At 40.2% G+C, this 13586-nt stretch overlaps 1 protein-coding gene across 3 annotated transcripts in view; it reads left to right on the forward strand.

Moving 5' to 3' along the window:
* The window catches only part of AASS (aminoadipate-semialdehyde synthase), a 59920-nt gene extending 50211 nt beyond the window's left edge, over positions 1 to 9709 (forward strand). For all 3 annotated transcript variants that reach the window (XM_040472123.1, XM_040472126.1, XM_040472124.1), the window contains 6 exons: positions 910 to 1077; positions 3947 to 4042; positions 6144 to 6259; positions 6938 to 7026; positions 7557 to 7733; positions 8870 to 9709. In XM_040472123.1, coding sequence (XP_040328057.1) covers positions 910 to 1077; positions 3947 to 4042; positions 6144 to 6259; positions 6938 to 7026; positions 7557 to 7733; positions 8870 to 8988 — 765 coding nt within the window. In that variant the 3' untranslated portion in view covers positions 8989 to 9709. The remainder of the gene's footprint in view (positions 1 to 909; positions 1078 to 3946; positions 4043 to 6143; positions 6260 to 6937; positions 7027 to 7556; positions 7734 to 8869) is intronic.
* The last annotated feature ends 3877 nt before the right edge of the window (positions 9710 to 13586 follow it).

Here is a 13586-nt window from a genome sequence, read left to right on the forward strand (position 1 = left end):
GAATGGAGACAGAAATTGCAACTTCTTCATCACTCTCCTTCCCTCCACAAGGAGTGTGATCCCAGCACGTACATGGTAGGTCCCCCGTTAGTGCTAGCAGTGACAGAAATGCACAAGACTGGTGCCCGATGCTCTGCGTTCAAAGGGGGATGTAAGTGAAGAATGAAGTGAGAACATCGCTGTTGTTATTGGAGCATAGCCATTTATTTATTTTTAGTTTTTGTGTTTTATGGTTGGTTTATTTTTATTTTTTAAAATTTATTTATTGATAGTCAAGTTAGTTAACAGAAAGTGTATATTGGTTTCAGAAGTAGAACCCAGTGATTGATCACTTAGGTGTAACACCGAGCTGGAGCACAGCCCTTTAAAATTTCCATTGCTTTCAGCTCACTGAAACCCTAATGGGGCGCTCTTCAGTGCCATTTTATCCAGATTTAAGTCCAGATTTAAGTCGGATTTCATTTTATTTTTTTAAATGTTTATTTATTTTTGAGAGACAGAGTGAGAGCGCACATGAATGGGGGAGGGGCAGAGAGAGAGGGAGACACAGAATCCCAAGCAGGCTCCAGGCTCTGAGCTGTCAGCCCAGGACCCGACTTGGGGCTGAAACTCACGAACGATGAGATCACGACCTGAGGCGAAGTCCCACGCTCAACTGACTGAGCCACCCAGGAGCCCCTTAAGTTGGATTTTAAAGCTTGGGAGAATAATGGCCTTTTGGACTATATTAGTTCAATAGCTTAGGTATGAGATGTCAATTATGGTAGTTTCATTAAAAAAAATTTTTTTTTCAAACCCTCTACTGCTTTCTTTTAAAAATTTGATTTTATTTTTTAAGAAAATAATGCAGATGAGTCCACAGGGAGCACAATATTGTAACCCCATCCGTGCCCTTTCAATGTTCTTCAGGTTGTGAATGTCGCAGGGGGCATCTCCTTTCTTGATGCAGTGACCCCCATGGATTATTTCCCCGGATTAAATTTGGAAGGCTATCCTAACAGAGACAGTACGAAGTATGCTGAGATTTACGGCATCCCATCTGCGCACACTCTGCTGCGGGGGACACTGAGGTACAAGGTAAGCAGCTCTATTGGAGATGAAGCCTGTTGCCGTTTTTGGGTAAGTGAAGTGTACGCGTAATGTTTCTTAGTCATCAAAATAATTAAGACAGTAGGCCAGGCTGGAATCTGTTTTCTCAGGATTCTTTTGACTGAATGTTTTAGGAGACAATTCAAAATGGCCTGAGCTAAGAAAGAATTTTTGATTCATGAGGAGTTTGGCAGGGGGACAGGTGAAGGGTCACCTTAAGGTGTAGCAAGATTTGGGGCCCAGTGACCTCATGGGGACTCGGTTTCTCTTCACCTCTTAGCTCTTCCCGTGTGTGCTGGCCGCAGTTCCAGGCTCCACACAGTGGCAGGGTGGTGGCAGCATCCCCAGCATTTTTGGTTCAAATCCAGTAGGAATTAAAAAGCATATCTTCATAGCTAAAAATACCATTTTTGTCTCAGCCCCTGAAGTCACTGGGATAAAATATGCCCATCAGCCTTTGCCTTTGCTTCACTTCCCTAAAGCTGAAGATGTAGTCACCGTCACTTTCCACAAAGCAAATCTGAAATGTTTTTTAGCACAGAATGGCGTGTAGATTCTGGGAGCATAAACACAAATGCCCACCACACACTTATGTATTAATAACAAAAGAGTAGTGGCACATATGACCAGATTAAGACAATCAGTGTTAACAGTTTCCTGGGGCTGTTTTAACGAATGGCTACAAACCAGGTAGCTTAGAACAACAGAAATTGACTCTCTCACCTTTCTTGAGGTCAGAAGCGTGAAATCAAAGTGTGGGCAGGGTTGGTACCTTCTGGAGGTTTTGAGGGAGAAACTGTCCCAAGCCCCTCTCCTCACTTCTGGTGGCCGCCTGCAATTCTTGGTCCAGTCTCTGCCTCGGTCTTCATATCACCTCCTGTTTGTGTCACTGTGTCCTCTCTTCATCTTGTAGGGACACCGTTCATTGGATTTAGGATCCACCTTAAATGTAGATTGGTTTCATCTTGAGATCTTTAACTGACTATATCTGCAAATATCCCAAAAAGGTCATACTCTGAGGTTCTGGGTGGATGTGAATTGTGAGGGAGACGCTATTCAGCCCACTCCAACCAGCATCCCTAACATACGTACCTCTCTAAAAATCAGAAATCTGATTCCAGGTCTCAGTGCCCTGTGAGATTTCCTGGTGAGGGCAGAGACGGGATTTGTCTTGTGTGTGTGATCCACCACTCACTAATCTTTTCTCTGGAAGATGGGAGGCACATGCGTCCATCAGTGATAACCCCTCCATTTTTGTGCACACTTTCTCCTTGCTCTTACTGTTCACTGGCTGTTACTTTTGCCCAGAACCTGCTCTCCCAGAGATCTGCACACTCTCCTTCAGCTCCTTTAGGACTTTTCTCAGTGATGCTTTCCAAATCATGTTATTAAAGATCACAGCTCCCTCATCCAGGACTTTTCCTGTCCCCTTTCCTCACATGGGGAAGGCATCAGGAATCGGTGAACACGGGTGCTATTATTTCTGTGTGAACAAAGTTCACGTAAGAGCAGAGGTTGTTTGCACAGTGTTGGCACATGAAGTGTGGCTTCTGGTTTGCCTCGTGTCTCCGTGTCTAACTCCTGTTTATTCTTGAAGAGAGACAGTCACTGCATTTCCTACTCGTTAGAGCTTCCTTTACATTTATTGGCACCGAGCACTTGTGTCTCAGCACTTTTAGTTAGGTTTTTATGTACATTTTTCTTATCTCCTGAAATAGATTGTATGCTCGTGGATGGCAGGTGCCTGTACTCCTCTGAATGTGATGTCCTCACTGACCAGGAATCAAATGAGATGTGGCTGATAGCAACCTATGGTCTAGGAACATGGGTGTTCCTTCCACAAGCCTGTAAGCACAGCAGAAACTCTAGTCTGAAATGAAGTCATAACATGCTCAGTACTGGCAGATTTCTTGATTCTGTTTTCTTTATTTTGTTCCAGGAATATGAGTGGTCACATTTTGGGGGGTCCGGGAATTAGGATTTTCTGATAGCTTTAGATATAGTCTCTTGGCAACATGAAGACCCAGGAACAGAGAATTGTAAGAGTTTTAATAATGAATAAAGCTCTCAAGGATGTGTATGGATAATGGCTGTTCCCACAGAACCCCAGAAGATGGAAGATGTTGCAGTGTCCACATCCACGAGGGTCACCATTCAGGGCAATGCCAGCAGCCCTTCAGTAACCTGAATATTCTTTCCAGTATTGGATATGAGACACTATCATCTGAGTATGACAGGGAGGCTTTGGCTACTCTCCTGAACCTGCCTGTTACCTGCTTGTCCTCGCAGAGCCAGCTTGCTGTCACCTTCCCAAGCGATCTTTCTCAGCTTCTTCTTGACACCCCTCCCCCGCATTGGTGTGATTTCAGAAGAAGCTCTCTGATTCCTACCTCTCTTCTTACCTCTTCCTGCTACCTATATGCATTAGGATAGTGGCTCTTAATCAGTAGAATGGATTTTCTGCTTTTGGGTGATAATATTCTTACAAGCTCCTTCTTTCATTATAAGAGAGGGAACCTTTCTATTAAATACGATTCTGCTGAACTGAAAGCACATAACACAGGAGGAAATTTGCCCCTCTGCTGTCAGAAAATACCCCTCCCTTGTTACCTAGAAACAGAAGTAAAGACCAAAGTCTTTCAAGGTCTGTTATGTAAACCAGCAGAATTGCTGTGACACTCTTGATTCCCCTCTGAACCTGAAGGTGTTTGCATCCACATACGAGCAATTCAGATGAATACTTTAAGCCTGTTTTCTAAGTGAATTACAAAGACGGATCCCTCTTTTCAAAAAAGCTTTTTAATTTTTTTCTTTGAAAGGAAAAATTTCATTTACTACTTCATAATTCTTTTTATAGGGTTATGCCAAAGCTTTGAATGGATTTGTAAAACTGGGTCTCATAAACAGAGATCCATTTCCTGCCCTTCGACCTGAGGCCAACCCTCTCACCTGGGTGAGTGACTCCAGAGTTATGTGCTGTTTGCTGTTCTTCAGAAATGGTCAGATTTGAGCTTTGGTTTGGACCAGCAAAATTACCCATTCTGTGGTTTATGTGCAGGAAGATGAACCATGACCCCCAGACCCTCTTTTCTTCCCCTGTTATGGAAGAACGGAGAGATCATGGGCCTGACCCACTGGGCTTATTTCTTACAGCCACTTGTACTACTTGATTGCTCCTTCCACCCTGAGAAGAGATGGATTTGGGCTCTGGGCTCTACCACTTGTCTAACTGGTGACCCAGTGACAGGAATTAAACTTGGGCCTCCTGGAACTGATAAACTGGGAGAGCTACTGGTGGTGTCACAGAACTAGACTCCCCACCCCCAAGTCCCATCAGTTCTATCATTTGATCATTTTTAACCATGAGTAATTTGAGTTTTCGATTATGAATTTATGTCCAAATCTGTGTTGCATTAAAATCTCAGAGTCTCAAGGTCGGAAGGGACTCTGAAGGCTTGGAATTGCATGTAAAGTAGAGTTTCCACTAACTGCCAGGTGTTACCAGTCGGTCATCCAACTTGAACAAATGTGCCCATATTCCAGTAGAAAATGCCAGAAATTTATCATAAGGAGAAAAGGATCAGTATTGCTAACTTTGGTATTCTTGCTAGCTATTGCTTTAGATTCAGTTTTCTATGTTATCTGAAAGCCTTCCAAATCTTTCTTACCTTTCATAAATGTATGTGTTGGACAGGAGTGAGTAAATATATACACAGTGAATTCCAAGACTGAGGCCGTTGGATTGGGAGGGTTGGTACTTGTGAGAAGTAAGTCCACTGACCCAATCAAAGGAGGGACGCAAAGACTCCTTTGCACCCTGCAAAGGGAGCACAGTGAAACGAGGCTTTAATCAACGTTCTTGCAAGACTGGGTGTCTGATGGACAGGCACACTCTGGGCAAGTCAGGGCGGACAATTTATCTCCTAGTGTGCAAGTCCCTCCCCTGGTTCCTCATTGGCTGAGCACTACAGAGGTTACAGCCTTACCTGGAAGCCTCCTATGCCCATGTAAGGCTTTGCCTTACATTCCTTGAGGTGATGCAGAGACCTCAGTTCTTGGGTGCATGCTAATTGCAAAGCCCACAAAATTAAGTCCACAAAACAGAGCAGGGAGAAAAATCAGGAATTGAAGTGTCTAAGGGTTTGAGACTCCATTTCAGGGGGGGTGGCTCATACATATTTCCAATAGGTTGTAAACCTATTGTTAACTAGACAGCAACTGCTTTTATTTGGTATTTCTGAAAATGAATTATCTCACTTCTCACAGTAAGGGGGGATGGGTCAGTAGTTTGGTAGCTATAGTTTAGAATAGGGGCTGGTGAGGTGTTGGGTTTTTGTTGTTGTTGTTGTTGTTGTTGTTGTTGTTGTTGTTGTTTGGTAAAGGGCCAGATTGTAAATATATTAGGCATTATAGGCCATACAAACTCAATTCCACCATACACAAATACATAGACAAATGAACATGGCTATCTTCCAATAAAAATTTTTCTTGAAAAAACCAGGTGGTGAACCAGTTTGTTGATTCCTAGTCGAAATTACAACTTTTTTCCTTGAGATTCTGGAAAAAGTCTTATTTAGAAAGTAGAGAAAGCTATGACTGCTGCTTAAGTGTTCTTGCTTTGAGGTTTTATCATCTGCCAGGTCTTTCTCATCTCTTGAACCTACAAAAGAACTCCAGTTGCTTCTGGCAATGAGCCCCTTTCACTTGATCCTGGCCAAAATGGGTCTTGGAGGGTAAGGGAGAACAGATAAAAAAGTAATGGAGAGGATATGCAAAGGCGAGAATGTGATGGTAAATATGGTACCATCTATTTTTTACTGATTTGATGTTATGACCTATTTTTATTGCTGAAATATTATTTAGGAATATAATTTATTCATGTGTGGGTGTGCAGACACGTGTATGCATATATATATGTTACTGTTTACTATTTCTAGTCCTTTCTAATTTAAAATTTGAGGTGTGTTTGAGGTCAAATGTCTTAATACCATAATTTCTCAGCTGATTTTTTTTTAATTAGGAATTTAGGATTCTGTCTTTATTTTTATAACCAGAAAGAACTCCTTTGTGAACTTGTTGGGATTTCACCCTCCTCCATGCATGATGTGCTTAAGGAAGCTGTCTTTAAGAAATTAGGAAGAGACAATACCCAGTTGGAGGCTGCTGAACGGTAGGCATGCACCAATCAATTTAGCAAAATGCTGGATTATCTCAATATCAATGATTACTTAGTCCTTTGTAGTCAAAGAGAGGTCAAGATGAAACCAGAGATTTTACATTGTCTTTGACTAATTTGCTGCTCTAATGTTGGCCTGTTGTAGAGAGATTACCATGTATTGAGTTCATGTGGGGATAAAAAGCAGATAAAAAGAGAAATTCAGTGGCGATTATAACTTGGGAAATACCTATTTTGAGACACTACTACTTTGAGAACTTTCAGTTCCCAAGAAAGCGGGGATATTTTTTTCTCTCCAGAAGGAGATTCTCCTGGTCTTCTGGAACCCACTTTAAAACGCTCATTCACACAGCTGTGGCATATTATGCTGGTCTCCTTAATGTGGGAAAACCAACCTGTAAATTAATCTCATAAGAAGCTTTGCAACAGCACAGACTAACAATGTGTCAGTTCTGCTCCAGAGAGCACTGCCCCGGGGAGTCTGGGGATGATTCTGAAGATGAAAACATTACTGTTGTTATTGTTATTTACAACTCAGGAGAGTCCTATAGCTTGGATTATCATCTTGTGGTTCTTCCCTTTCAAGATAAAATCCAAAGAGCTCCCTTCTGCTTCCCAAGTGAGATTATGTGTAGGACTTGTCCCAACCCAGCTGCCTCTTGTGCTTCTCAGGTTGGGCTTACTTGGGGATGAACAAGTCCCTCGAGCAGAGTCTGTGGTGGATGCACTCTCCAAGCATTTGGCCAGGAAACTCTCCTATGGTAGGTAGGCCTTGGGGTGTTAGCTACACATCCCAGAAGCAGCAGCATCAGATGCAGTCAGCACGGCTAGTGAATGGGATGGGAGGCTGGAGCCAAGCGGTAGTGGGAGGAAGTACGCAAGGAGGGAAAGGGCGCTTGTGCGATTTTTCCAGAGGGAAGAATCAGAGAGCTATCAAATAGGAATGAACTTGGGGAATATGGGAAAGGAACAGATATTAGCTTCACTTTTAATGCATTAGGGAAATGCTAAAGGAGCGTTTTTGAGTGAGGAGTGGGTGTTCTATCGCAGTGCCCTCACATCTGTAGCCGGGCTCCTGGGCTACCAGCCTGACCAGAGGAACGTGGGCAGGGTTATCGTTTCTTGAGTTTTTCACTTGGTCTTTGGACTAAAAAGCAGCATAGATAATTGTCTAAGGACCACATATGATGGGAGGAGAAAGTTGTGAGAGCAAAAGGGCAGGAGCAGATGAAATGCAGTATTGGAGTGTAATGATAATGACATTTAGTAATGTCTGATTATTTATTTTAAGGCCCTGGAGAGAAAGATATGATTGTGATGAGAGACAGTTTTGGAATCAGACATCCTTCGGGACATTTAGAAAATAAAACCATTGACCTTGTGGTTTATGGGGACGTCAATGGCTTTTCAGCCATGGCGAAAACTGTGGGGTTACCCACTGCTATGGCAGCCAAGATGTTGCTTGATGGTAAGTTCCTTCATTGGAGAACTGAATCTGTCTCCATATCATCTCTAAGTCATTCGGTGCCTGGATGTCAAATAATTACTCGTGAGTATGACACTGGAGTTCACTAAAAGTGAGCCGTCTCAGAAGTTGAGTGCTGACCGGGAGATCATGTTGTGGTGAGTAAAAGCCACGGGTTTTGGAGTTAGCAGCTATTTCTCTCCGAGTTGAATCACAAGATGGCAGAGTCATGGGGTGCAAGTTACTCAGTGTCTCTGAGCTAGCACTCCCTCATCTTTAAAGTGGGGATTGTCTTCCCTAATTCAGAGGTTTTTGGTGATGCTGAAGTGAAATAATACATAAAGATCCTACCACATATGTGTCCCCCCCCCCCCAGGCAATATTAATTCTTCCTTTCCTTCGTTTTTCATATTTTAGGGGTAGTTAACACTGAAATAGCAGAGGGGATTCACTTTCATATCCTCAAAAAATATAGACCATGTTTTATTATTCTTCATGTCTCAGTATGTTATCAGTACTCAATATTTTGGATTGAGCGAATTCAGATTTCAACCGTCTTCTCTCCCCTTAAGATCATCTATACATTCAGTAAGCACTACCTCTGAATAGAATCCCCCATTTGGCCCTTGTGAGTATGTGAAGGGAATAACAAACATCAAGCACACAAATGTGAAATACTCAGAAAATGTATCTACAATAGCATATCAGCTAATATCAAATTAAACTACCTACTTAGTTCTTGAGGGACCAAAGTTGAAGAAGTGATGAGGAATGAGGTCGTCATGGACTTTAAGAAAAGCACTCAGACAGGCTCTTTCAGTCTCCCTCAGAGAAGCCTGTGCCCAAATAATCAGACTGGTTTTAATTCATTCTGTTGTTGTTATGCTTTTTTTTTTTTAATCAGCAAATAAAGCAGACAAGTTAAGTTTACTTTCCTTTCATACTACTCTTTATTCTCTGATCATTTTGGCAGTAGTTAATGCAGTTAGACACATGCACTCTGACTCTGTCCCTGAGTCCCCCTGTGCTTTCAGTCTCCAGGTAACCCCTTTCCCTGTTAATGGTTTGGAGACCCTTGCTGTGGAAACTAACCTTCATAACACCTTTAAAGTGGTAACTACAAATTTATTTTCTTCCAGGTGAAATTAAAGCTAAAGGCCTGATGGGGCCCTTTTCAAAGGAGATCTATGGACCAATTTTGGAGCGAATTCAAGCAGAAGGCATTATATATTCAGCACAGAGCATGATCACACCATAACTGAGAATTATATCTTGTTGTCTTCCCATGTAGCATCGTTTTGAACATTTGTGCAACAAACATGCTTGCTAATGTACTACTTTGAAATATAAAGCATGATATTTTTTTTGAGTCAGTCAATGTAATGATATTTTTAAAATATAAGTCTCTATTTTAATATGAAAGCATTTGGAAAAGGAGATGCCAGTAATTACCAGAGAAGTTTAATAATTCTACATGTGTTTTTTTCACGTGTATGTAAAAGTGATGATTGTGTTATATGTTAATTTATTGTGCAGCCTTTTTTCTTATAAGAATATATTTTCCTATCATCAGCAGATAAACTTTTATCTTTTTTGGTAAGAAAAAAATTTTTCCACAGCTATATTTTTGTATTTTTCAAATGAGTCAGTTAGACACTTTTAGATTACTTACCTATGAACCTTTGCAATAGTTCTGTTTTATGGCTTTTTGGTAAAATTATGATTTATCTAGTAAATAACATTTCTTATAGTTTTCTTTTGAGCATTTGGAAAAGGAAATAGGTAAGATTAAGTGAAAATCCACATGATCACCTTGTTAGGGACAGAAAAAGCATTTAACAAAATCTAACACCCTTTCATAATAGAAAGACTCAATAAACTAGGAACTGACTTTTTTTAACCTGATAAAGAGCATCTATGAAAAACCCATAGCTAGCATCACATTTAATGATGAAAGGCTGAAGGATTTCCCCTTGAAATCAGAAACAAGACAGTAATATTTGCTTTTGGCTCTTCTACTCAACTTGTACTGTAGGGTCTAACCAGGGCAATTAGGCAAGAAAATGAAATTAAACACATCCATATTTGGAAAGAAGAAGTAAAACTATCTCTATTTGGAGATGGTATGATCTTATATATAGAAAATCCAAAAGAAGACTTTAAGAAGATTATAGAACTAATACTTGAGTTCAGCAAAGTTGCAGCACACAAGATTAATATACAAAAATGAATTGTATTTCTGTATAATTATCAATAAATGAAAACAAAAATGATACTGAAAAAATAATTAAACTTACAGTAGTATGAAAAAGAATAAAATAGGAATAGATTGAGAGTCCGGAAATAATCCTCATATTTATGGTCAGTTGATTTTTGAAAAGGGTGCTAAGACAATTCAATAGAGGAAAATAGTCTTTTCATCAAAAGGTGCTGGAACAATTAGATATCCACATGCAAAAGAATGATGTTGGACCCCTACCTCACAGTATATGCAAAAATTAACTCAAAATGGACCAAAGACCTAAATGTAGGAGCAAATGCTATAAAACTTTTAGAAGAAATCATAGATGTAAGTCTTCATGCCCTTGGATTAAGCAATGGTTTCTAAAATAATTGAAACCAAAAACACAAAGAACAAAAAAGAAAAGTAGATAAATTGGACATCATCAGAATTAAAAACTTTTGTGCTTCCAAGGATACCATCACAAAAACAAAAAGACAACCCATACAATGAAAGAAAAATTTTTGCAAATCATATATCAGGTAGGCATGGAACCTGTATTTAGAATATGTAAAGAACTACTATGGGGCGCCTGGGTGGCGCAGTCGGTTAAGCGTCCGACTTCAGCCAGGTCACGATCTCGCGGTCCGTGAGTTCGAGCCCCGCGTCGGGCTCTGGGCTGATGGCTCAGAGCCTGGAGCCTGTTTCCGATTCTGTGTCTCCCTCTCTCTCTGCCCCTCCCCCGTTCATGCTCTGTCTCGCTCTGTCCCAAAAATAAATAAAAATGAGGAAAAGAAAATTTATAAGAACTACTATAACTCAATAAGTAGACAAAGAGCCCAACTAAAAAGTGGACTAAGGGCGTGAATTGACAGTTCTCCGAAGAAGATATACAAAACCAATAAGCACACGAAAGGATGTTCAACACCATTAGCTACCAGGGAAATGCAAGTCAAACATACAATGAGATACCACTTCATACTTACTAGGATAATTATAATGAAAAAGATAATAGCAAGTGTTTGTGGGGGTGTGGAGAAATTGGAACTCTCATAAACTGCTGGTGGAAATGTAAAATTGTGCAGCCACTTGGGAAGACAGTTTGGTGGTTCCTCAAAAGGTTAAGCATAGAGTTACCATAGGAGTCAGCAATGTCACTCTTAGGTGCATACCCCATAGAAATGAAAACGTATGTCCACACAGAAACTTGTAAACAAATGTTTATGGTAGTATTATTCAAAATAGCAAAAAATCAAAACAAGCCAAGTGTTCATCAACTAATAAATGAATAAACAAAATGTGATATATCCGTACAATGGAATATTACTTGGCAGTAAAAAAGGAATGAAGTTCTGATACATGCTACAACATGGTTGAACCTTGAAAACATTATGCTAAGTGAAAGACACCAGACACAAAAGTCCACATTTTGATATGATCTCATTTATAAGAAATTGTCCAGAATAGTAGATTAGTGGCCTAGGGCTGGGGGTTTGGGGGAAAGTGGTAGTGACTGCTAATGAGTTTGGGGTTTCTTTTTAGGGTGGTCAAGTGTTGTAGAGTTGATTGTGGTAATGGTATCACAACTCTGTGAATATATTAAAAATCACTGAATTGTATACTTTGTGTGAATTACATAGGTTGTGAATTATATCTCAAGTTGTTATAAAATGATTCAATTATAAATAAAACCTTTTCATTTTTGTTCCTTGGGGAAAAAACATTTCCATTTAGAAATATAAACTAAACCCTTGTTTGACTTTTCAGGACTATTCTCATATCCTGGCATATGGAATAAATTCTGCCCTTGAAATAAGGAGGCATTATGTGTAGGGTATATAGAAGTTGAGAGGGGTGCCTGGGTGGCTCAGTCGTTGAGCGTCCGACTTCGGCTCAGGTCAGGATCTCCCAGTTCGTGAGTTTGAGCCCCGCGTTGGGCTCTGTGCTGACAGCTCAGAGCCTGGAGCCTGCTTCAGATTCTGTGTGTCTCTCTCTCTGCCCCTTCCCCGCTCAGGCTCTTTCTCGCTCTGTCTCTCAAAGATGAATAAACGTTAAAAAAAAAATTAGAAGTTGAGGAAACATCTCTGCTATTTGAAATGGATCAGAGTTGACTAAGGTTTAGTCCCACCTGTCAAAAATAATATACGGAGATCAATACTAGTACATAGAGACATTTCTGTTATGGCAATTTTTTAACCACAACATTGAGTTCAACATGGTCAATTAGAAAATATGAATGTCACATTGATTCTACCTGCAATCTGGAAGAGTGCCCAGATGGAATGGGAACTAGGGAACTAGCACCTTAGGTGGGTGAGGGAAACGTATTGAGTGCTCAGTGTAATTACTTTGTTGGACTTCATAATAGCAATGAATGATAAAGGGGGTATGATTGAAGAGCTAGTCTGTTATCTGTGCTGGTGGCAGTGCTGGAAAAGTAAATGTCAGTAAGTTTGAGTAAAGATGGGTGTAATCACACACTGCATTGGCTCTCAATCAGCTTTCCAGGAGAAATTTCAATAACGAAGGTGGTGGTGGTAAGATCTAGGGGTGAATGGGTAGAATATAATTACAAGCGAATGGCTCACCAAGGCATCAGCAAACCTTTACTATAAAGGGTAGATAGTACATATTTTAGGCTTTGTAGGCCAAAGGGGGTCATGACTTCTCATTTCTGCCTTTGTAGTGTGAAATCAGCCATACACAATACATAAATGAACTGATATGACTGTGTTCCAATGAAACTATATTTAAAAACAAGTGTTGGGCAGACGTGGCCCTTTAACTGTACTTTGTTAACACCTTGGTGTTACCATGGTAGTAGACTGAATACTCGCATATTCCAGATCTCTTTTGGCATCTTTCATATAATATCTATATTTGTGTTGTCCAGTTTTCCTTGTCCTAGACAAAGGAAACCCTAGAAGTTCTTCCCCTAAAAGCAGTTTGGTTGATTTTACAACATATGAGCTACTTCTCCATAAAATAAGAATAACAGTAACTTGCAGGATAGTTATAAAGGTTAATGAGAAAATGTAAGGGTAAAGTCTGGCCCCTTGTAGATGTTCAAAGTTAGTGTTCTTACCTCTTTTGCCGTAACATTTTTGCCTGCCATTTGTGTTAATGAGATTTTAGCTTAAAGAAGTTTTTTCAATCTTTTGGATACCTTTGGAAGACTTCTCAAGGATCCATGCTACTCAAACTATAGGTATGTCTGCTCCTTAATGAGAATCTTAAAGCAGTGGAGCGGAAAGGACCGCAACAATCATTTGGTTCGGTCACTGATTTTACAGAAGAGAAAATGTGTCTCACAAAGTTAAATGCTTGCCTAAGGGGACGAGACTTAATATTGAAGCTTTATTGTCATTTGAAGCCAGTCAAAATATGTACTTGATAAAATTTGGGAAACGCTTTGATTTATAATACCTCTCTTGTGGGTTATTAGGACCACCACTAGCCCATATGGTGCCTCTTTGAGAATTACAGAAAGACACTGCTCTTTCAAGACGCTTCTGTCAAAAATTTTCAAGTATGTAATTTATCAGAACATTTTACTACCTTCATAATAAGTATTAATCACATTAAATACATGTCATAATACTTGATGTTTATGATGTGACTAGCTCCCCCTTAGT

The sequence above is a fragment of the Herpailurus yagouaroundi genome, unplaced genomic scaffold (assembly GCF_014898765.1).
Source record: "Herpailurus yagouaroundi ecotype Mexico unplaced genomic scaffold, PumYag 100, whole genome shotgun sequence".
NCBI lineage: Eukaryota > Metazoa > Chordata > Mammalia > Carnivora > Felidae > Herpailurus > Herpailurus yagouaroundi.